This window comes from Carcharodon carcharias, chromosome 27 (assembly GCF_017639515.1).
Source record: "Carcharodon carcharias isolate sCarCar2 chromosome 27, sCarCar2.pri, whole genome shotgun sequence".
Classification (NCBI taxonomy): Eukaryota; Metazoa; Chordata; class Chondrichthyes; order Lamniformes; family Lamnidae; genus Carcharodon; species Carcharodon carcharias.
This window is the reverse complement of record NC_054493.1, coordinates 5,932,128-5,955,821: the sequence shown is the minus strand read 5'-3', so window position 1 is coordinate 5,955,821 and position 23,694 is coordinate 5,932,128. Positions and strand designations below refer to the sequence as shown.

The following is a 23,694-nucleotide window of genomic DNA, read 5'->3' as shown; positions in this document are numbered from 1 at the left end:
CCTCTGCCCTCACCGCTAGGCCCCTCGACACCTCCTCCCTCACTGCTAGGCCTCTCGACACCTCCTCCCTCACTGCTAGGCCCCTCGACACCTCCTCCCTCACTGCTAGGCCCCTCGACGCCTCCTCCGTCACCGAATTGCCAGGCTGTTGATCCCACACGCGGAGCAGGAATTCCCTCCGATTGAATCTCGGGGAGGCCGAAGCCTTGTCGTTTCCCGATGAACGCCGGGCACAAAATTTTACTGACCTTCTGAGCTCCTCCCACCAACCACCCCCCCTCCCCCCCCCACCCCGCTGCCCCCACCACCACTCAAGGTCCAGTGGCCTCCAGAACTCCCTCAGCCTCTCCCCCCCCCCCCCCCGAGACCCCTATCACACCTCGACCCCTCCCCCCGCCCCCCCCCCCCCCACCATCCCCCCCGCCCCCTCCCCCGCCCCCCCAGGCCTTCCCTACCCACCCCATCCTGGGACTGCCCCCACCCCGCCAGCAATCACCTCCCCCCCCCCACACCCACCCTTCCCCCCCCCCCCACCCCAAAACTCATTTGGGTCTCTCGTTCCGGGACTTGGTCTCCAACACAAACCACCTGCGCTTCCTCTTCTGTCCACCTGCGGCGCTGTTGCAGCCTGGGCCGGAGAGCTGCCGGCCAATCAGATCGGCTGCAGGGGCAGTCGCACCCTGCGGGGGTGGGTGAGGTGGGGAGGGTGCGTTCCCCCACTGACTCTCGGGGATGGAGGGAAGCGAGACCACCCCCTCCCCACCACGCACCCCCCACCCAAACACCTCCCCCCCCCCCACCGCGCCATCCGAAAGATTCGGGGCCACACCTTTCCCTCGCTCCGGACTCCGACCGACTGATCCCTGGGACGCTGGGACTGTCGTACGAGGAGCGATTGGGACGACCGGGCCTTTGTTTCCCTGGCGTTGAGAAGGATGGAGAGGGGGATCTGATCAAATTCCGACAGGGATGGACAGACTGGACACAGGGAGGGGTGTTTCCTCCGGCTGGGAGGGGGAGGCGGGGGGGCGGGGGTGGGGGTGTCCACAACAAGGGGGTCACAGTCTCGGGATACGGGGTAGACCATTTGGGACTGAGATGAGGAGAAACCCCTTCACTCCGAGGATGGCGAACCTGAGGAATTCTCTACTACGGAAGCTGTGGAGGGAGGGGTCACTGGATATATCTAAGAAGGAGACAAGATAGATTTCTAGACTCTAAAGGCATCAACGGTGGGTTTGGAGAGTGCAGGAGTGCGGTGTGGAGATGGAGGATCAGCCAGGCGGCCAATGAATCGACTCAGCAGCGAGGAAAGGTTTGACCATTTATTGAGCACATTATCCATCGCGAACAAGCAACCCGCGCGGGAGGTGGGAAGAGTTCATCCGAGGCGAGGTCGTTGAGCTGGCTGTGTGTGTGTAGGGTGGGGGGGTGGGGTGGTGGGGGAGAGGGAGAGAGCACATCCCCCACCCCCACCCCGCCCGCCAAGTTGAAGTCCGCCAGCGGGCGCTCACTGGAGTTCACAGGCCTCCCGCTCGATGGTGCTGACGATGGGCTCTGGGCTGGACTCGTGCTGAAGTTGGCAGGAGTAGCGGGAGTGGGCGTCCCACTGCCCAGTGGGCAGGGTCAGGTAGCCGCTCCAGCTGTAGCTGCCGTCCTTGGCTTGTGACACCTCCACCGCGCTGGCGCACAGCTCGCTCTCTGCCTCCCGGTCGTCCAGTGTCCAGCGGGCGCGCACGTAGCCGGGGTAGAAGCCATCTGCCAGGCAGCTGAGGGTAACGTTGTCGTGGGTCAGCTGGTCGGCCGGTGGTGGGTGCAGGTGGACGATTGGCGCCGACAGCTGGCGACCTGTGGGGTTGGGGGGGTGGGGGGAGAGAGGAGACATTAGTCCAGGCCCGATACAAAAATAACAACACTGCCACTCTGCCCCGGTGCTAATCAGCTACTAGAGCCCTCCCGTTACCTCACATCATCCTCCCAGTGCGATACGGAGAGCGGAACTGTACACGGTGCTCCCGGTGCAATACGAAGACCGGAACTGTACGCAGTGCTCCCAGTGTGATACGGAGACCGGAACTGTACACGGTGCTCCCAGTGCGATACACAGACCAGAACTGTACGCGGTGCTCCCGGTGCAATACGAAGACCGGAACTGTACGCAGTGCTCCCAGTGTGATACACAGACCGGAACTGTACACGGTGCTCCCAGTGTGATACACAGACCGGAACTGTACACGGTGCTCCCAGTGTGATACACAGACCGGAACTGTACACGGTGCTCCCAGTGTGATACACAGACCGGAACTGTACACGGTGCTCCCGGTGCGATACGGAGACCGGAACTGTACACGGTGCTCCCAGTGCGATACACAGACCGGAACTGTACACGGTGCTCCCGGTGCGATACGAAGACCGGAACTGTACATGGCGCTCCCAGTGTGATACACAGACCGGAACTGTACACGGTGCTCCCGGTGCGATACGAAGACCGGAACTGTACATGGCGCTCCCAGTGTGATACACAGACCGGAACTGTACGCGGTGCTCCCAGTGTGATACACAGACCGGAACTGTACGCGGTGCTCCCAGTGTGATACACAGACCGGAACTGTACGTGGTGCTCCCAGTGTGATACACAGACCGGAACTGTACACGGTGCTCCCGGTGCAATACGGAGACCGGAACTGTACACGGTGCTCCCGGTGTGATACGGAGACCCGAACTGTACACGGTGCTCCCGGTGCGATACACAGACCGGAACTGTATACGGTGCTCCCAGTGTGTTAGGGAGACTGGGACTGAGTGCTCCCCCCGCCCGGTACAGGTACCATAGCCGTACATAAACTCATGAATTTGACGGTGGGCTTGAGGATACTCACTGGGTATTAGCAGTTGAACGCCGGTGCCAAAGTGCAGTTGGTTGTTGTAAGTGACGGCACAGTAGTAGGCGCCAGTGTCAGCCTCCGCGATGCTGTTGATGGTTAGGACGTAGCTGTTGGTCTCTGTGTCCCTGGAGGGGAGGTAACGCTCGGTGATGCCCTTGGCCCGATCGATGCTGCCGCTCGCCCAGTGCACCAGCACCCACTCGGGTCCCTGCGCCCCGCGCTGCCGGTACCAGGCGCCCCCATAGTCGCCGATGTTGAGGTGCTCCACCCGGCAGGACAAGGCTGCGGTCCCTCCTTTCGGCACGGAGGTGGACAGAGGCTGCTGGAGGACGGGGGTCGGGGCGACGCCTGAAAGACAGGAAAGTGTGAGTGAAGGGCAAGAGGTTAGCCCGGTGGGGGGGAGGGGTGGGGTCTCCGTTCGGAGCTGGAGTGGACGCCTGGAAAGGAAGAGAAAATGGAGAAGGATCGAGAAAGGTGGAAAAAGAGAGAGGGGGGGTAGGGGGGGTGGGGCGTAGATTGCCCTCCAATGAGAGGCTGAGCGAATTGGGCCGATATTTCCTGGGTGTTCAGAGGAACGAGAGGCGATCTCATTGAAAGCCGCAGGATTGTGAAGGGGTTTGACGGGGGGCGGGGGGGGGGGGGGGGGGGGCGGAGGCTGAGAGATTGTTTCCCCACTGCTCGCGGTGGGGGGGGGGGTGGGATCTATAAACATGGGGAGGGGGAGGGGGAGGGGGGTGGGCTCAAGATGAGGGGTCGGCCATTTTGGCTACGGGGTCGGCCATTTTGGCTACGGGGTCGGCCATTTTGGCTACGGGGTCGGCCATTTTGGATACAGGGTCAGCCATTTTGGCTATGGGGTCAGCCATTTTGGATACAGGTGGGCCATTTTGGCTACGCGGTCGGCCATTTTGGCTATGGGGTCGGCCATTTTGGATACAGGTGGGCCATTTTGGCTACGGGGTCGGCCATTTTGGCTATGGGGTCGGCCATTTTGGCTACGGGGTCGGCCATTTTGGCTATGGGGTCGGCCATTTTGGACGGAGGTGAGGAGGAATGACTTCACTCGGAGGGTCGCGAATCTCTGGAACTCTCCACCCCAGAGGGTCGTGGATGCCCCATCGCTGAATACGCCTTAAGGCCGGGACAGGCAGGTTTTTGGTCGCTCGGTTGGGGGTTTGGGGGGGGGGTGGGGGGGTGGGGGTGTTAAGGGATACGGGGAGGCGGGCGGGGGACTGGAGTTGACGCCCAAGGTCGGCCATGATCGCATTGGAAGGCGGAGCCGGCTCGAGGGGCCGAATGGCCGTCTCCTGCGTTCTATAGCAGCAACACCCCACATTTATATAGCGCCTTAACCCGTCCGCAACGCGCTTCTCGGGGGCTTCGTAAAACCGAGGCCCTGGAGGGGTTCTTAGGGCTGATTCGTTGGTCGAGGAGGTAGATTTTAAGGAACGTCTGAAAGGAGGGAGAGAGAGCAGTGGAGGGGGGGGGGTGGGGGGTACGGACGGAGAGTTTGAGGGAGGGAATCCCAGAGTCTAGGCACCCCCCCCCCCCCCCCCCCCGCCCACCCACCACCCCAACCCAGACAGCTGAAGGCCCGGCCGCCAATGAAACAGGGCTGCTGACAAGACCAGGATTCAGGGGAGGCAGGGTCTCAGGGGGTGGTGGGGCTGGAGGAGGGAACAGAGAACGAGATGGGCAAGGGGGCCGAAGGCAAGGGTGAGAATGTGAAAATCGAGGCGTTGCCGGACTGGGAGCCGGGGAGGAGGGGTTCGGTCAGCGAGCACCGTGGGCGACGGGGGAGTTGGGGGAGTGGGGGGGGGGGGTGGTGGGGTGGTGGGTGGGTGGGGAGGAGAGGGGGCGGGGGGGAGCCGGTTGCGGGTTAGGACACGGTTGAGTTCGGGTTTGAGGAAGGCCGAATGTGGCAAGCCAGGCCGGAGGGCGTCGGGAGCCGTCGAGGTCAGGGGTCACGGATTGGAGGCGCGGGTGAGGGTTTCAGCGGCCGACGAGCTGAGAGAGAGCGCCGGAGCTCAAACGTGGCACTGAGGCCGTGAACAGGCTGGCTTCAAGGTTAGAATGGAAGAAATGGAGGGAGAGAAAGAAAGAACACGAGAGAGAGAGAGAGAGAGAGAGAGAAAACAACCATAACTTGCATTTATATAGCGTCTTTAACACGGTAAAGTGTCCTGAGGTGGTTCACAGGAGCATTTCTAAAGCAAAATATAACACCAAGCCACATTCAGGGACGTTAGTCCAGAATTCCCTGTTATAATGACCGTGAGGCTAATGGCTCTCTCTCTCTCGCTGTTACTTCTGGAGCTTCGTGAAAACAGCACCTCTTCCTTAGCCTCCCTGTTTTCTTTTTAAATAATTGCTGATTGTCCGTGAACCCCACCTCAGAAGGTAGTCACCGGTGTAAGAACCCTGCTAATGGTGGTGATAAGTGTTAATGCCTGCCAAAGAGCCTCCCACACCACCGATTCACGTTTACAAGTGTGGAATCTCATTCCTTCGGGTGGTGACATTTTGTGGGGAGATCTCGAAGCTACCCAATTGTACGTTTTCAGGTTTCATTTCCCTTTACCCTCTCTTCACTTTTGTCTCTCTCTCTCTGTCTGATTTGACATTTACGTTATCGGGTAGACAACACAGAAATGGGCCATTCAGCCCACTCTTCCATGCTGGTCTATATAAGCCTCCCCTCACCCCTCTTCATCTCACCCCAGCGGCACATTCTTCCAATCTATTACCCGGCTTCCCCTTCTGAGTCCCTCTTGTGCTCTGGTTAGGGCACAGCTGGAACATCGAGTCCTGTTGTGAATGCTGCGCTGTAGGAAGGGCGCCAGTGTTCTTGGCGGGGTGGGGTGCAGAGAGGGATTTACCAGATCGGTTCTGGTGGGGGGGTGGGGGTGTTGTGGGTTGGGGGGGGTGGGGGGGTGAGGGGGGTTGGATTTTAGCGACAGAGTGATGCTGGAGATGCTGGGATCGTTCTCCTCGGAGGGAAGGAGATGGAGTGGGCGGTGGGGGTTTGGGGGGTGGATCTGATCGAGGCGGACACGATTGGGACAGGTTTGGATAAGGTAAACAAGGAAAAGCTGTTCCCATTCACTGACAGGGTGAGGATCGGGGAGGGGCACGGATTTAAGATTTCGGGCAAGGGGATTTTCAATGGGATGAGTGGCCTCCTTTGTCCGCTATAATGTCTCTATGACTCTCAATTTATGAATACACGTTTTCAGCGGGTGGTACAGAACTTGGGTATTGCTGAAAATATTTGGTATTTGGAGTATTCGGAATGGGCGTATCAGTGAGAGGTAGCATGGTTTTGTGAAGGGGAGGTCGTGTCTCACTGACGTGATCGAGTTTTTCGAGGAAGTGACAAAGATGATCGACGATGGAAGGGCAGTGGATGTTATATACATGGATTTCGGTAAGGCCTTTGACAAGTTCCCTCATGGCAGACTGGTACAGAAGGTAAAGTCGCACGGGGTCAGAGGTGAGCTGGCAAGATGGATACAGAATTGGCTTGGTCATAGAAGACAGAGGGTAGCAGTGGGAAGGGTGCTTTTCTGAATGGAGAGCTGTGACTAGTGGAGTTCCGCAGGGATCAGCGCTGGGACCTTTGTTGTTTGTGATATACATAAATGATCTGCAGGAAAATGTAACTGGGCTAATTAGTAAGTTTGCAGACGACACTAAGGTTGGAGGAGCTGCAGATAGTGAAGAGGATTGTCAAAGGATACCACGGGATATAGATCGGTTGGAGACTTGGGTGGAGAATTGGCAGATGGAGTTTAATCCGGACAAATGCGAGGTAATGCATTTTGGAAGGTCTAATACAGGCAGGAATTATACAGTAAATGGCAGAACCCTTAAGTGCATCGACGGTCAGAGGGATCTGGGTATACAGGTCCACAGGTCACTGAAAGTGGCAACGCAGGTGGATAAGGTAGTCAGGAAGGCATATGACATGCTTGCCTTCATCGGCATTGAGTGTAGGGGCTGGGAAGTCATGCTGCAGCTGTATAGAACCTTGGTTAGCCCACACTTGGAATATTGCGTGCAATTCTGGTCGCCACATTACCAGAAGGATTTGGAGGCGTTGGAGAGGGTGCAGAGGAGGTTTACCAGGATGCTGCCTGGTCTGGAGGTTATTAGCTAGGAGAAGAGGTTGGAGGAGCTCGGATTGTTCTCACTAGAGCGACGGAGATTGAGGGGCAACTTGATAGAAGTTTACAAAATTATGAGTGACATGGACAGAGTAGATAGTCAGAAGCTTTTTCCCAGAGTGGAAGAGTCAATGACTTGGGGGACATAGATTTAAGGTGAGAGGAGGAAACTATAGAGGAGATGTGCGGGGCAAGTTTTTTACGCAGAGGGTAGTGAGTGTCTGGAATTCGCTGCCAGAGGAGGTGGTGGAAGCAGGTTTGATAGTGGTGTTTAAGAGGCAGCTTGACAAATACATGAATAGGATGGGAATAGAGGGGATACGGACCCCGGAAGTGCAAAATGTTTTAGTTTGACATGCAATACGATCGGCGCACGCTTGGAGGGCCGAAGGGCCTGTTCCTGTGCTGTACTTTTCTGTGTTCTTTATTTAATACCAAATGTCAAAGGGAAAAATGACTTATACTGCATCAATCGTTCATGTTGCTACTGCGCAGTAGCAACACGCGTGGTATTCTCCACTGCCTATCACACAAATGAGGAGTTTAATGTAGAAAATTGTGAGGTCATGCACTTTGGTAGGAAGAATCAAAAGGCAGACTATAATGTAAATGGAGAAAGACTCCAAAAAAGTGCGGCACAGAGGGATCTGGGTGCTCTTGTGCATGAAACACAAAAAAGTTAGTATGCAGGGGCAGCAAATAATTAAAAAGGCAAATGGAATTTTGGCCTGTACTGCGAGGGGATTGGAGTTTAAAAATAGAGAAGTCTTGTTACAACTGTACAGGGTGTTGGTGAGGATGCACCTGGAGTAGTACTGTGTACAGTTTTGGTCCTCGTATTTAAGAAAGGATATACTGGCATTGGAGGCAGTTCAGAAGAGATTCACTAGGCTGATCCCTGGGCTGAAGGGGTTGACTTATCAAGAACGGCTGAACAGGTTAGGCCTTTATTCATTACAGTTTAGAAGAACGAGGGGTGATCTTATTGAAACGTACAGGATTCAGAGGGGGCTGGACAGGGTAGATGTTGAGAAGGTGTTTCCAGTAGTGGGGGAATCTCGAGCTAGGGGACAAAGTACAGAATAAGGGGACACTCCTTTACAACTGAGATGCGAAGGAATTCCTTCTCTCAGAGGACAGTGGAATGTCTGGAATAATCCACCCCAGAGAGTTGTGGAGGCTGGATCACTGAAGGTATTTAAAGAGGAGGTCGAGAGATTTTTGAAATATCGGGGAGTTGAGGGCTATGAGGAGCTGGAACGAAAGAGGGGTCGAGGCCTAGGGCAGATCAGCCATGATCTTATTGAATGGTGGGACAGGCTGGAGGGGCCGAGTGGTCTGCTCCTGTTCCTATTTCTTATGTTCTTAATGTGGGAGATGACTTACAGTGCCGGTATGATGTCAGGCATACATCCCATTGACTGGCCTATCATGTCGAACAGCATGTCCCTTCTGCTGTTACAATGAGAAAGCTACACACTGTATCCAACCAGCCCGTTCCTGCAAAACTAAAAAATACAGTGCCCAACTCGATGTCATTCTGTGATTGGACAGCACTTGCTAAACAATCCTGAATGTGCTAAGAATTACACTCAAATCCAAATTAAGATTATCAGTTATACTCAGCGTGGCTCACTTATGCATGCTAGAGGCTACATATATTCACACACAAGGGAGATAGAAGGAGCATGTCCATGCGTTGCGCCCTTTCTCAGCTAGGCAGAAACTTGGCGGACAGCCATTCCCTGGTTCATTCCCCACAGCAGTGCCTTGACCAATAAAGAGTCGACCTGCCTGGTTTGAATTTGAACAAAAGCTTGGCAGTGAAATGCTCCCTGGTGCATTCCCCATGGCAATGCCTCCACCAATCAGAGTCCATTTGTCAACCATTCAGCACTCTCTTCTCATGCGGTATAAATTGTTGTTCCCTCTACCATTGGTATTCCTGTGAACTGGCCTGATGAGTGCAAGATGAAAAACTTCGACAGCATGCATCAACACTATCCACCTCAAACCATGCTCTGTGGGAGCGAGTTCCACTTTCTCCCCACTCTCTAGGTGAAGAAATTTCTCCTGAATTTCCGGCTGGGTTTATTAGTGATAATCTAATATTCATAACCCCTTTTTCCAATCTCATTCACTTGTGGAAACGTCTGCCTTATCAAAGGCCCCTTTTATAATTTCATCAGGTTCAATTACATTACCATCACTGAATCTGCCACTATCAACATGCTGGGGGTTACCATTGACCAGAAACTGAACTGGACCAGCCATATAAATACTGTGGCTACAAGAGCAGGTCAGAGGCTGGGAATCCTGCGGAGAGTAACTCACCTCCTGACTCCCTCCCCTCAAAGCCTGTCCACCATCTACAAGGCACAAGTCAGGAGTGTAATGGCATACTCCCCACTTGCCTGAAGGAGTGCAGCTCCCACAACACTCGAGAAGCTCGACACCGTCCAGGACAAAGCAGCCCCACTTGATCGGCACCCCATCCACAAACATTCACTCCCTCTACCACCGACGCACAGTAGCAGCAGTGTGTGTACCATCTACAAGATACACTGCAGCAACTCACCAAGGCTCCTTCGACAGCACCTTCCGAACCCACAACCACTACCAGCTAGAAGGACAAGGGCAGCAGACACATGGGGAACACCCACCACCTGGAAGTTCCCCTCCGAGATCCTCACCATCCTGACTTGGAAATATATTGGCTGTTCGTTCACTGTCGCTGAGTCCAAGTCCTGGAACTCCCTGCCTAACAGCGCTGTGGGTGTACCTACACCACAGGGGACAAAATCCTGGAACTCCCTCCCTAACAGCACCGTGGGTGTACCTACACCACAGGGACAAAATCCTGGAACTCCCTCCCTAACAGCGCTGTGGGTGTACCTACACCACAAGGGACTGCAGCGGTTCAAGAAGGCGGCTCACCCACCACCTTCTCAAGGGGGCAATTAGGGACGGGCAATAAACGCTGGACCCGGCCAGCGAACCCCCACATCCCCGTGAATGAATAAAAAGAAACCGGTCAGCCCTCAGTCTTCCCTTGTGTGGAGAAGTGAGCCGCAGCCCGTTCAAACCTTCGAGAATTCTACTATACATCCTCGAACAGTCTCTGTGCCGCGCTAACAATCGCCGGCGGCAGGACAGCACCTGTCCTCTATCGCCATACAGTTTGTTTTGTACTTGCAGCCTCGTAACTGCTGATACTTGCCTGCCTTTCGTTGCAATGTAAGTGGGTATGATCGCCATGGTACGAGTGCTTGTAAAATAGGGTGGGGGGGGGGCTTCTTTCCAAACCCTACCCTCATTCAAAATTAATTTTACCCGAGCTCGCCTCCAGGGCAAATAATTAGCAACTCACGGAGGACGCTTTATCCTTTCTTTTCAAAGGACAATGTCAATTTGGCTTGCACACACAGCCGAACGGACGTCCAGCCCATGTGGAATCAGCAACCCCCTCATGTACCGGGAGGTCCAACCACGCCGGCGGCCAGTGAATGGCTTGAGCATTGCGAAGTGCATCGCGAAGCTCCCCGGGGGAGCGTGGCGTGGCGGTGTTGGCGCTGGACTGGTGACCTAGAGGCCCCTGGGGACCCAGGTTCGAACCGCAGCCCGGCAGCTGTGCGGAATTTGGACTCGGTGATGCCAGGCCAGGAATTGGAAATCAAAAAGCCCGACGCTGAACGGGCAGCCTCTGCCTGATCGTCGTGAGAACCCACCCGGTTCACGAAATCTGCCCTCCTTGCCCGGTCTGACCTCCCCACCCACCCCTCACCCCCCCCACCCCCCGAGACCCCCGAAGGAGGGCATCTCGGGGGCTGGGTAAAAATAAAAATCAGGTAAAACCGGCCGGTGAGGGAAGATGTGAGGGGCGAGCGATCAGGAGCTCACTCAAAGAGGTCAGAGTCCCGGAGGAGAGCGGGGCGGAGAGATTCGGGGACGGAATTGCAGACTTGAGGCGCGGCCAACTCTCCCGAGAAATGCCGACCGGGGGGGGGGGGGGGGTGAAGAGCAAGATGGGGGGGAGGGACAGTTGCCCTCAGTGATTATGGGGATGCCAAGCTTCACTCCGACAAGGAGCTGTTTCGACACGATGGCTGGGGTGAAGGCCTGATGGGTGAAAAGTTGCAGGCAAGGTTGAAACCTAGCTTATTTTTAACGTCAGAGGGCGTTGAGAAGAAAAAGGCAAGACTGACTGACACACAGAGAGAGAGAGAGAGAGAGAGAGATCAAAGACACCTTTCGTTTATATAGCACCTTTAACAAAGCTAAACGTCCCAAGGTGCTTCACGGGAGCATTATAAAACAAGATATGACCCCAAGCTGCATTTGGAGATATTGGTCCAGAGCAGCCTGTAATAATAATGGTGAGAATGACAGCGCTCGAGAACCACATCTCACCCTTAGCATCCCTTTCATTTTCTGCTAAGCATCACTGTATCGTCCCGTTAATTTTTCATCAAACTGGCCTCAGAAAATTGTTTCAAGTGTATTAACCCTATCCACGATGCGATAATGGTTAATGTCTGCCAGGCAACCCCTCCGACACGGGGACATCATTTTTCTTTTGTTTAACAAGTGTGGAGTCTCGCTCCTTCAGATGGCAAGATTTTAAGAGGAGTTTTTTTTTTAAAAAAATGCCAGATTGTCAATTTTCCATGGCTGTTTTTGCCCCCTTGCTTTTCCTCGCTGTCATTTCTTTCTCTGCTCCTCCTCACCCTTGCGCTGCACACTTCCCGATCCTTTAATTTCATTGGTTAAGGAATTTGAATTGCCCGATTCTGCCAGGTCTTTGCTACCCCATTGGCCCTCACTGCGCGGTTATGAGCTGAAGTGGGTGGGGAGAGGCAGGGGCAAATTAAACTAATGGCAGGCAGACATCGTTAGGTGCTCGGCACAGATGATACTGGCCCTTTAAAGAGCAACACAGGACAGGCGCAATTCTGGGACTTGGGGTCCGGGCTGCTGAAGGCACAGCTGCCAATGGTGAGGAGATTAAAATCGGGGGATGCTCAAGAGGCAGGAATTAGAGGAGACTAAAGATCTCGGACAGCGGTAGTGCTGGAGGAGGCTACGGAGAGAGAGGGATGGGCTAGGACCATGAAAGGATTTGAAAACAAGGACGAGGCTTTTCAAACTAAGACCTTGCTTAACCAGGGGACAGTGTAGCTAGCGAGCACAGGGGTGACGGCCGAATAAGACCTGGTTCGGACACGGGGACAGCAGAGTTTTGGATGGGCTGAAGTTTAAGGAGGGTAAAATGCGGGAGTGTAGCCTAGAGTGCATTGGAATACTCGAGTCTGGAGGTAACAAAGGACTGGATGAGGGTATCAGCGGTGGAGAGAATCTAACCATCTCCCCAAGACATTCAATGGCATTACCATCGCTGAATCCCTCACTATCAACATCCTGGGGGTTACCATTGACCAGAAACTGAATTGGACCCAGCCATATAAATACTGTGGCTGCAAGAGCAGGTCAGAGGCTGGGAATCCTGTGGAGAGTAACTCACCTCCTGTCTCCCCGCCCAAAGCCTGTCCACCATCCACAAGGCACAAGTCAGGAGTGTGATGGGATACTCCCCACTTGCCTGGATGAGTTGCAGCTCCCACAACACTCGAGAAGCTCGACACTGTCCAGGACAAAGCAGCCCCCCGCTTGATCGGCACCTCACCCACAAACATTCACTCCCTCCACCCACCGACGCACAGCAGCAGCAGCGTGTGTACCATCTACAAGATGCACTGCAGCAACTCACCAAGGCTCCTTCGACAGCACCTTCCAAACCCATGATCGCTACCATCTAGAAGGACAAGGGCAGCAGACACATGGGAACACCCACCACCTGGAAGTTCCCCTCCGAGCCCCTCACCATCCCGACTTGGAAATATATTGGCCGTTCCTTCACTGTCGCTGGGTCAAAACCCTGGAACTCCCTCCCTAACAGCGCTGTGGGTGTACCTACACCACAGGGACAAAATCCTGGAACTCCCTCCCTAACAGCACTGTGGGTGTACCTACACCACACAGGGGACAAAATCCTGGAACTCCCTCCCTAACAGCGCTGTGGGTGTACCTACGCCACAGGGGACAAAATCCTGGAACTCCCTCCCTAACAGCGCCGTGGGTGTACCTACACCACAGGGGACAAAATCCTGGAACTCCCTCCCTAACAGCGCTGTGGGTGTACCTACACCACAGGGACAAAATCCTGGAACTCCCTCCCTAACAGCAGCTCCCTCAGCACTGACCCTCCGACGGCGCGGCTCTCCCTCAGCACTGACCCTCTGACAGTGCGGCTCTCGCTCAGCACTGACCCTCCGACTGCGCGGCTCTCCCTCAGCTCCTGGTGCGAGCGGCTCTTTGAAGGTGGGGGGGGGGGGGGGCGCTCAAAGCCCTGACCTCAGTTAGCGACTGAGCTCTTGGTTGACACACAAGATCCCATCCCCCAGACCGACGGTTGCTCACCCAAGCGTACCCCGAGCCGATGCCAAGCATCCACTGACCTGTGAGACACAAGAGGAAAACGGCGATCCCACACAAGGTCTCCATGGTTGGGTTCTGCTGCACGATTGTTGCCTGTGCCCCTGCGCCCTCTACTTATTGAGCCCGACTTTGGGTGGGCCGGACACGGCTCCTTTGCATAATATTCAAACGCACCCAACCAGCAGGGCGCCAGGATGCAAATGGCTACGTCTCAAACAATAATTGGCCAAGGGAGGACCTGGCGATGGCTGGGTGAGGTTGGTTTGGTCGGGGGGTGGTGGGGGGGGACGTGGGCTGGTTTCGAGATGCAGAGAGAGAGAGAGAGAGAGAAAGAGAGAGAGAGAGAGAGAGATCGAGCGAGAGAGGGAGAGGGGGTGAGAGAGCTTATCCATTCGTGGGATGTGGGCATTGTGGGCAAGGCTGGCACTCGTTGCCCCCCCCTCCTCATGAATTGCCCTCCCAGGAGAGGAGTTGGCGGGGGGGGCGGGGGGGGTGGTGGTGTTGCACACTAGAACATAGGACGTGGACGCAAGAGTAGGCCATTCAGCCCTTTAAGCCATTCAATTATGTCAGGATCCGGCTGTGGCTTCAGCTTTGCCATCCGGAACCCCCCCCCCCACCCCACCTCTCTCTCTGGCCCCCACGACCCTCATCGATCAGAAACCTGTCCAACTCGGCCTCGAGTGTATTCAGTGACCGGGCCTCCACCCCTCTCCCTCTCTCTCTCTCTCTCTCTCTGTGTGTGGGAGGGAGTTCCACAGACTGACCACCCTCCGAGAGAGGGAAATCCCTCCTCGTCTCTGTCTCCGATGGGAGACCCCTCGCTCTGAAACTGTGTCCCCCACCCCCCCCCTCCTTAATCCCCCTAGTCCTCCTCTCTCCCACAAGTGGAAACATCACCCCCCCCCCCCCCCCCGGGGTATCTTGCCGATCAAATCCCCTCAGGAGTTTAGACATTTCGATAAGATCACCTCTCATTCCCCTAAACTCCAGTGGGAATGGGCCCAGCCTGTTCTACCTTTCCCCATCATATCGTAAATGCTTTAATCGCGGAGGATGGTTGATCTTCGAGGATGGAGAACGTCTTGGAAGAATTTGTGTTTTTTTTATGAAAGGCACTGCCCCCTTGAAGGGTCGATGCCCAGACTCCGGTTTCTACGGTTCGGGGAAAAGACAGCATTTTACAGGGAAAGGTAATTGAGCAGTTTGAGTCACGGAGTCATAGAGGTCTACAGCACAGAAAAAGGCCCTTCGGCCCATCGAGTCTGCACCGGTCAAACAAGCACCTAACCATTCTAATCCCATTTTCCAGCACTAGGCCCATAGCCTTGTATCCCATGGCATTGCAAGTACACACCCAAATACTTCTTAAATATAATGAGGGTTTCTGCCTCTCCCACCCTTTCAGGCAGTGAGTTCCAGATTCCCACTACCCTCTGGGTGAAAAAAGTCTTCCTCACATCCCCTCTAAACCTCCTGCCCCTTACTTTAAATCTATGCCCCCTGGTTATTGATCCCTCCACCAAGGGGAAAAGTTCCTTCCTGTCCACCCTATCTAAGCCCCTCATCATTTTATATACCTCAATCATGTTACCCCCTCAATCTCCTCTGCTCCAGGGAAAATAACCCCAGTCTATCCAATCTCTCCTCCATAACTAAAACTCTCCAGCCCAGGCAACATCCTGGTAAATCTCCTCTGCACTCTCTCGAGTGCAATCACATCCTTCCTATAAAGCTGATTCTAGAACTGCACGCAATACTCTAGCTGTGGCCTAACCAGCGTTTTATCCAGTTCCAGCATAACCTCCCTGCTCTAGTACTCTATGCCTCGGCTAATGAAGGAAAGTAGCCCAGATGCCTTCCTACCCACCTTCTCTACCTGTCTCGCTACCTTGAGGGTTCCAATGAGATGACAAACCACTGGGGTTGAGTCTCGAAGTGCCAGGGTTTGATCGTGGATCAAAGACTCCTCAGACGCCGGCAGCCCGGTTCAGTCTTCTGGGGATCATTGACCCGCGATCTGCCTTCACCTGTCTGTGGCTGACTCTTACGTTAAGTCATTTATTTAAGTGTTTAGGAGAAGGGTTGTTGAGGTCTGGGACGTCTAGCCAGAGAATACTTGGGGTTGAAGCCCCTGGAGTGTAGATTTAGAGTATATTCGGGGTCGGAGTCACTGGAGTGTAGATTTAGAGTTTATTCGGGGTCGGAGTCACTGGAGTGTAGATTTAGAGTTTATTCGGGGTCGGAGTCACTGCAGTGTAGATTTAGAGTTTATTCGGGGTCGGAGTCACTGGAGTGTAGATTTAGAGTTTATTCGGGGTCGGAGTCACTGGAGTGTAGATTTAGAGTTTATTCGGGGTCGGAGTCACTGGACTGTAGATTTAGAGTTTATTCGGGGTCGGAGTCACTGGAGTGTAGATTTAGAGTTTATTCGGGGTCGGAGTCACTGGAGTGTAGATTTAGAGTTTATTCGGGGTCGGAGTCACTGGACTGTAGATTTAGAGTTTATTCGGGGTCGGAGTCACTGGAGTGTAGATTTAGAGCATGCTCTGGGTTGGAGTCCCTGGAGTGTAGATTTAGAGTTTACTCGGGGTCGGAATCCCTGGAGTGTAGATTTAGAGTTTATTCGTGGTTGGAGTCCACGCAGGGTAGATTTAGAGTTTATTCGGGGTTGGAGTCCGGAGAGTGTAGGTTTAGAGATTACTCGGGTTCAGAGTCCCTGGAGTGTAGATTTAGAGTTTGCTCGGGGTCGGAGCCCCTGGAGTGTAGATTTAGAGTTTACTCGGGGTTGGAGACCCTGGAGTGTAGATTTAGAGTATATTCGGGGTCGGAGTCACTGGAGTGTAGATTTAGAGTTTATTCGGGGTCGGAATCCCTGGAGTGTAGATTTAGAGTTTATTCGCGGTTGGAGTCGATGCAGTGTAGATTTCGAGTTTATTCGGGGTTGGAGTCCGGAGAGTGTAGGTTTAGAGATTACTCGGGTTCAGAGTCCCTGGAGTGTAGATTTAGAGTTTGCTCGGGGTCGGAGCCCCTGGAGTGTAGATTTAGAGTTTACTCGGGGTTGGAGACCCTGGAGTGTAGATTTAGAGTTTACTCAGGGTCGGAGTCCCTGGAGTGTAGATTTAGAGTTTACTCGGGGATGGAGTCCCTGGAGTGTAGATTTAGAGTTTACTCAGGGTCGGAGTCCCTGGAGTGTAGATTTAGAGTTTACTCGGGGTTAGAGTGCGGAGAGTGTAGGTTTAGAGATTACTCGGGTTCAGAGTCCCTGGAGTGTAGATTTAGAGTTTACAAGGGGTTGGAGCCCCTGGAGTGTAGATTTAGAGTTTATTCGGGGTTAGAGTGCGGAGAGTGTAGGTTTAGAGATTACTCGGGTTCAGAGTCCCTGGAGTTTAGATTTAGAGTTTACTCTGGGTTGTAGACCCTGGAGTGTAGATTTAGAGTTTACTCGGGGTAGGAGCCCCTGGAGTGTAGATTTAGAGTTAACTTTGGGTCGGAGCCCCTGAAGTGTAGGTTTAGAATTTACTCGGGGATGGAGTCCCTGGAGTGTAGATTTAGAGTTTACTCGGGGTTGGAGTCCCTGGAGTGTAGATTTAGAGTTTACTCGGGGTTGTAGACCCTGGAGTGTAGATTTAGAGTTTAATCGGGGTTGGAGTCCGGAGAGTGTAGGTTTAGAGATTACTCGGGTTCAGAGTCCCTGGAGTGTAGATTTAGAGTTTGCTCGGGGTCGGAGCCCCTGGAGTGTAGATTTAGAGTTTACTCGGGGTTGGAGACCCTGGAGTGTAGATTTAGAGTATATTCGGGGTCGGAGTCACTGGAGTGTAGATTTAGAGTTTATTCGGGGTCGGAATCCCTGCAGTGTAGATTTAGAGTTTATTCGCGGTTGGAGTCCATGCAGTGTAGATTTAGAGTTTATTCGGGGTTGGAGTCAGGAGAGTGTAGGTTTAGAGATTACTCGGGTTCAGAGTCCCTGGAGTGTAGATTTAGAGTTTGCTCGGGGTCGGAGCCCCTGGAGTGTAGATTTAGAGTTTACTCGGGGTTGGAGACCCTGGAGTGTAGATTTAGAGTTTACTCAGGGTCGGAGTCCCTGGAGTGTAGATTTAGAGTTTACTTGGGGTTGGAGACCCTGGAGTGTAGATTTAGAGTTTACTCGGGGTTGGAGACCCTGGAGTGTAGATTTAGAGTTTACTCAGGGTCGGAGTCCCTGGAGTGTAGATTTAGAGTTTACTTGGGGTTGGAGACCCTGGAGTGTAGATTTAGAGTTTACTCGGGGTTGGAGCCCCTGGAGTGTAGATTTAGAGTTTATTCGGGGTTGGAGTGCGGAGAGTGTAGGTTTAGAGATTACTCGGGTTCAGAGTCCCTGGAGTTTAGATTTAGAGTTTACTCGGGGTTGGAGACCCTGGAGTGTAGATTTAGAGTTTACTCGGGGTAGGAGCCCCTGGAGTGTAGATTTAGAGTTAACTTTGGGTCGGAGCCCTTGGAGTGTAGATTTAGAATTTACTCGGGGATGGAGTCCCTGGAGTGTAGATTTAGAGTTTACTCGGGGTTGGAGACCCTGGAGTGTAGATTTAGAGTTTACTCGGGGTTGGAGACCCTGGAGTGTAGATTTAGAGTTTACTCAGGGTCGGAGTCCCTGGAGTGTAGATTTAGAGTTTACAAGGGGTTGGAGACCCTGGAGTGTAGATTTAGAGTATATTCGGGGTCGGAGTCACTGGAGTGTAGATTTAGTGTTTATTCGGGGTTGTTGACCCTGGAGTGTAGATTTAGAGTTTAATCGGGGTTGGAGTCCAGAGAGTGTAGGTTTAGAGATTACTCGGGTTCAGAGTCCCTGGAGTGTAGATTTAGAGTTTGCTCGGGGTCGGAGCCCCTGGAGTGTAGATTTAGAGTTTACTCGGGGTTGGAGACCCTGGAGTGTAGATTTAGAGTAAATTCGGGGTCGGAGTCACTGGAGTGTAGATTTAGAGTTTATTCGGGGTCGGAATCACAGCTGTGTAGATTTAGAGTTTATTCGCGGTTGGAGTCCATGCAGTGTAGATTTAGAGTTTATTCGGGGTTGGAGTCCGGAGAGTGTAGGTTTAGAGATTACTCGGGTTCAGAGTCCCTGGAGTGTAGATTTAGAGTTTGCTCGGGGTCGGAGCCCCTGGAGTGTAGATTTAGAGTTTACTCGGGGTTGGAGACCCTGGAGTGTAGATTTAGAGTATATTCGGGGTCGGAGTCACTGGAGTGTAGATTTAGAGTTTATTCGGGGTCGGAATCCCTGCAGTGTAGATTTAGAGTTTATTCGCGGTTGGAGTCCATGCAGTGTAGATTTAGAGTTTATTCGGGGTCGGAATCCCTGGAGTGTAGATTTAGAGTTTATTCGCGGTTGGAGTCCATGCAGTGTAGATTTAGAGTTTATTCGGGGTTGGAGTCCGGAGAGTGTAGGTTTAGAGATTACTCGGGTTCAGAGTCCCTGGAGTGTAGATTTAGAGTTTGCTCGGGATTGTAGACCCTGGAGTGTAGATTTAGAGTTTACTCGGGATTGTAGACCCTGGAGTGTAGATTTAGGGTTTACTCGGGATTGTAGACCCTGGAGTGTAGATTTAGAGTTTACTCGGGGTTGGAGTCCCTGGAGTGTAGATTTAGAGTTTACTCGGGGTCGGAGCCCCTGGAGTGTAGATTTAGAGTTTACTCGGGGTTGGAGACCCTGGAGTGTAGATTTAGAGTTTACTCAGGGTCGGAGTCCCTGGAGTGTAGATTTAGAGTTTACAAGGGGTTGGAGCCCCTGGAGTGCAGATTTAGAGTTTATTCAGGGTTGGAGTGCGGAGAGTGTAGGTTTAGAGATTACTCGGGTTCAGAGTCCCTGGAGTTTAGATTTAGAGTTTACTCTGGGTTGGAGCCCTTGGAGTGTAGATTTAGAGTTTACTCGGGGTAGGAGCCCCTGGAGTGTAGATTTAGAGTTAACTTTGGGTCGGAGCCCTTGGAGTGTAGATTTAGAATTTACTCGGGGATGGAGTCCCTGGAGTGTAGATTTAGAGTTTACTCAGGGTAGGAGCCCCTGGAGTGTAGATTTAGAGTTAACTTTGGGTCGGAGCCCTTGGAGTGTAGATTTAGAATTTACTCGGGGATGGAGTCCCTGGAGTGTAGATTTAGAGTTTACTCGGGGTTGGAGACCCTGGAGTGTAGATTTAGAGTTTACTCGGGGTTGGAGTCCCTGGAGTGTAGATTTAGAGATACTCGGGGTTGGAGTCCCTGGAGTGTAGATTTAGAGTTTACTCTGGGTTGGAGTCCCTGGAGTGTAGATTTAGAGATACTCGGGGTTGGAGTCCCTGGAGCGTAGATTTAGAGATACTCGGGGTTGGAGTCCCTGGAGTGTAGATTTAGAGTTTACTCGGGGTTGTAGACCCTGGAGTGTAGATTTAGAGTTTAATCGGGGTTGGAGTCCGGAGAGTGTAGGTTTAGAAATTACTCGGGTTCAGAGTCCCTGGAGTGTAGATTTAGAGTTTGCTCGGGGTCGGAGCCCCTGGAGTGTAGATTTAGAGTTTACTCGGGGTTGGAGACCCTGGAGTGTAGATTTAGAGTATATTCGGGGTCGGAGTCACTGGAGTGTAGATTTAGAGTTTATTCGGGGTTGGAGTGCGGAGAGTGTAGGTTTAGAGATTACTCGGGTTCAGAGTCCCTGGAGTTTAGATTTAGAGTTTACTCTGGGTTGGAGCCCTTGGAGTGTAGATTTAGAGTTTACTCGGGGTAGGAGCCCCTGGAGTGTAGATTTAGAGTTAACTTTGGGTCGGAGCCCTTGGAGTGTAGATTTAGAATTTACTCGGGGATGGAGTCCCTGGAGTGTAGATTTAGAGTTTACTCGGGGTTGGAGACCCTGGAGTGTAGATTTAGAGTTTACTCGGGGTTGGAGTCCCTGGAGTGTAGATTTAGAGATACTCGGAGTTGGAGTCCCTGGAGTGTAGATTTAGAGTTTACTCGGGGTTGTAGACCCTGGAGTGTAGATTTAGAGTTTTATCGGGGTTGGAGTCCGGAGAGTGTAGGTTTAGAGATTACTCGGGTTCAGAGTCCCTGGAGTGTAGATTTAGAGTTTGCTCGGGGTCGGAGCCCCTGGAGTGTAGATTTAGAGTTTACTCGGGGTTGGAGACCCTGGAGTGTAGATTTAGAGTATATTCGGGGTCGGAGTCACTGGAGTGTAGATTTAGAGTTTATTCGGGGTCGGAATCCCTGGAGTGTAGATTTAGAGTTTATTCGCGGTTGGAGTCCATGCAGTGTAGATTTAGAGTTTATTCGGGGTTGGAGTCCGGAGAGTGTAGGTTTAGAGATTACTCGGGTTCAGAGTCCCTGGAGTGTAGATTTAGAGTTTGCTCGGGGTCGGAGCCCCTGGAGTGTAGATTTAGAGTTTACTCGGGGTTGGAGACCCTGGAGTGTAGATTTAGAGTTTACTCAGGGTCGGAGTCCCTGGAGTGTAGATTTAGAGTTTACAAGGGGTTGGAGACCCTGGAGTGTAGATTTAGAGTATATTCGGGGTCGGAGTCACTGGAGTGTAGATTTAGTGTTTATTCGGGGTTGTTGACCCTGGAGTGTAGATTTAGAGTTTAATCGGGGTTGGAGTCCAGAGAGTGTAGGTTTAGAGATTACTCGGGTTCAGAGTCCCTGGAGTGTAGATTTAGAGTTTGCTCGGGGTCGGAGCCCCTGGAGTGTAGATTTAGAGTTTACTCGTGGTTGGAGACCCTGGAGTGTAGATTTAGAGTAAATTCGGGGTCGGAGTCACTGGAGTGTAGATTTAGAGTTTATTCGGGGTCGGAATCACAGCTGTGTAGATTTAGAGTTTATTCGCGGTTGGAGTCCATGCAGTGTAGATTTAGAGTTTATTCGGGGTTGGAGTCCGGAGAGTGTAGGTTTAGAGATTACTCGGGTTCAGAGTCCCTGGAGTGTAGATTTAGAGTTTGCTCGGGGTCGGAGCCCCTGGAGTGTAGATTTAGAGTTTACTCGGGGTTGGAGACCCTGGAGTGTAGATTTAGAGTATATTCGGGGTCGGAGTCACTGGAGTGTAGATTTAGAGTTTATTCGGGGTCGGAATCCCTGCAGTGTAGATTTAGAGTTTATTCGCGGTTGGAGTCCATGCAGTGTAGATTTAGAGTTTATTCGGGGTCGGAATCCCTGGAGTGTAGATTAGAGTTTATTCGCGGTTGGAGTCCATGCAGTGTAGATTTAGAGTTTATTCGGGGTTGGAGTCCGGAGAGTGTAGGTTTAGAGATTACTCGGGTTCAGAGTCCCTGGAGTGTAGATTTAGAGTTTGCTCGGGGTCGGAGCCCCTGGAGTGTAGATTTAGAGTTTACTCGGGGTTGGAGACCCTGGAGTGTAGATTTAGAGTTTACTCAGGGTCGGAGTCCCTGGAGTGTAGATTTAGAGTTTACTCGGGGTTGGAGCCCCTGGAGTGTAGATTTAGAGTATATTCAGGGTTGGAGTGCGGAGAGTGTAGGTTTAGAGATTACTCGGGTTCAGAGTCCCTGGAGTTTAGATTTAGAGTTTACTCTGGGTTGGAGCCCTTGGAGTGTAGATTTAGAGTTTACTCAGGGTAGGAGCCCCTGGAGTGTAGATTTAGAGTTTATTCGGGGTCGGAGTCACTGGAGTGTAGATTTAGAGTTTATTCGGGGTCGGAGTCACTGGACTGTAGATTTAGAGTTTATTCGGGGTCGGAGTCACTGGAGTGTAGATTTAGAGTTTATTCGGGGTCGGAGTCACTGGAGTGTAGATTTAGAGTTTATTCGGGGTCGGAGTCACTGGACTGTAGATTTAGAGTTTATTCGGGGTCGGAGTCACTGGAGTGTAGATTTAGAGTTTAGTCGGGGTCGGAGTCACTGGAGTGTAGATTTAGAGTTTATTCGGGGTCGGAGTCACTGGACTGTAGATTTAGAGTTTATTCGGGGTCGGAGTCACTGGAGTGTAGATTTAGAGCATGCTCTGGGTTGGAGTCCCTGGAGTGTAGATTTAGAGTTTACTCGGGGTCGGAATCCCTGGAGTGTAGATTTAGAGTTTATTCGTGGTTGGAGTCCCTGGAGTGTAGATTTAGAGTTTACTCGGGGTTGGAGACCCTGGAGTGTAGATTTAGAGTTTACTCGGGTTGGAGACCCTGGAGTGTAGATTTAGAGTTTACTCGGGGTGGAGACCCTGGAGTGTAGATTTAGAGTTTACTCGGGGTTGTAGCCCCTGGAGTGTAGATTTAGAGTTTACTCGGGGTTGGAGTCCCTGGAGTGTAGATTTAGAGTTTACTCGGGGTCGGAGACCCTGGAGTGTAGATTTAGAGTTTACTCGGGATTGGAGACCCTGGAGTGTAGATTTAGAGTTTACTCGGGGTTGGAGACCCTGGAGTGTAGATTTAGAGTTTACTCGGGGTTGGAGCCGCTGGAGTTTAGATTTAGAGTTTACTCGGGGTTGGAGCCCCTGGAGTGTAGATTTAGAGTTTACTCGGGGTTGGAGACCCTGGAGTGTAGATTTAGAGTTTACTCAGGGTCGGAGTCCCTGGAGTGTAGATTTAGAGTTTACTCGGGGATGGAGTCCCTGGAGTGTAGATTTAGAGTTTACTCGGGGTTGGAGACCCTGGAGTGTAGATTTAGAGTTTACAAGGGGTTGGAGCCCCTGGAGTGTAGATTTAGAGTTTATTCGGGGTTAGAGTGCGGAGAGTGTAGGTTTAGAGATTACTCGGGTTCAGAGTCCCTGGAGTGTAGATTTAGAGTTTACTCTGGGTTGTAGACCCTGGAGTGTAGATTTAGAGTTTGCTCGGGGTCGGAGCCCCTGGAGTGTAGATTTAGAGTTAACTTTGGGTCGGAGCCCCTGAAGTGTAGGGTTTAGAATTTACTCGGGATGGAGTCCCTGGAGTGTAGATTTAGAGTTTACTCGGGGTTGAGTCCCTGGAGTGTAGATTTAGAGATTACCGGGGTTGGAGGTCCCTGGAGTGTAGATTTAGAGTTTACTCGGGGTTGTAGACCCTGGAGTGTAGATTTAGAGTTTAATCGGGGTTGGAGTCCGGAGTGTGTAGATTTAGAGATTACTCGGGGTTGGAAACCCTGGAGTGTATATTTAGAGTTTAGTCGGGTTGGAGACCCGGAGTGTAGATTAAGTTTATTCGGGGTTGGAGTCCCTGGAGTGTAGATTAGAGTTTACTCGGGGTT

At 52.4% G+C, this 23,694-nt stretch overlaps 1 protein-coding gene across 1 annotated transcript; it reads right to left on the bottom strand.

Annotated features, from left to right (window-relative positions):
* Positions 1-1,489: 1,489 nt before the first annotated feature.
* Positions 1,490-13,633, bottom strand: LOC121270612 (immunoglobulin lambda-1 light chain-like). Its single transcript, XM_041175995.1, has 3 exons — positions 13,567-13,633; positions 2,880-3,233; positions 1,490-1,848 (listed from the first exon to the last, which is right to left on the bottom strand). Exons 1-3 carry the CDS (start codon positions 13,610-13,612, stop codon positions 1,511-1,513), a joined length of 738 nt encoding a protein of 245 aa, XP_041031929.1. The 5' UTR covers positions 13,613-13,633; the 3' UTR covers positions 1,490-1,510.
* Positions 13,634-23,694: the final 10,061 nt, after the last annotated feature.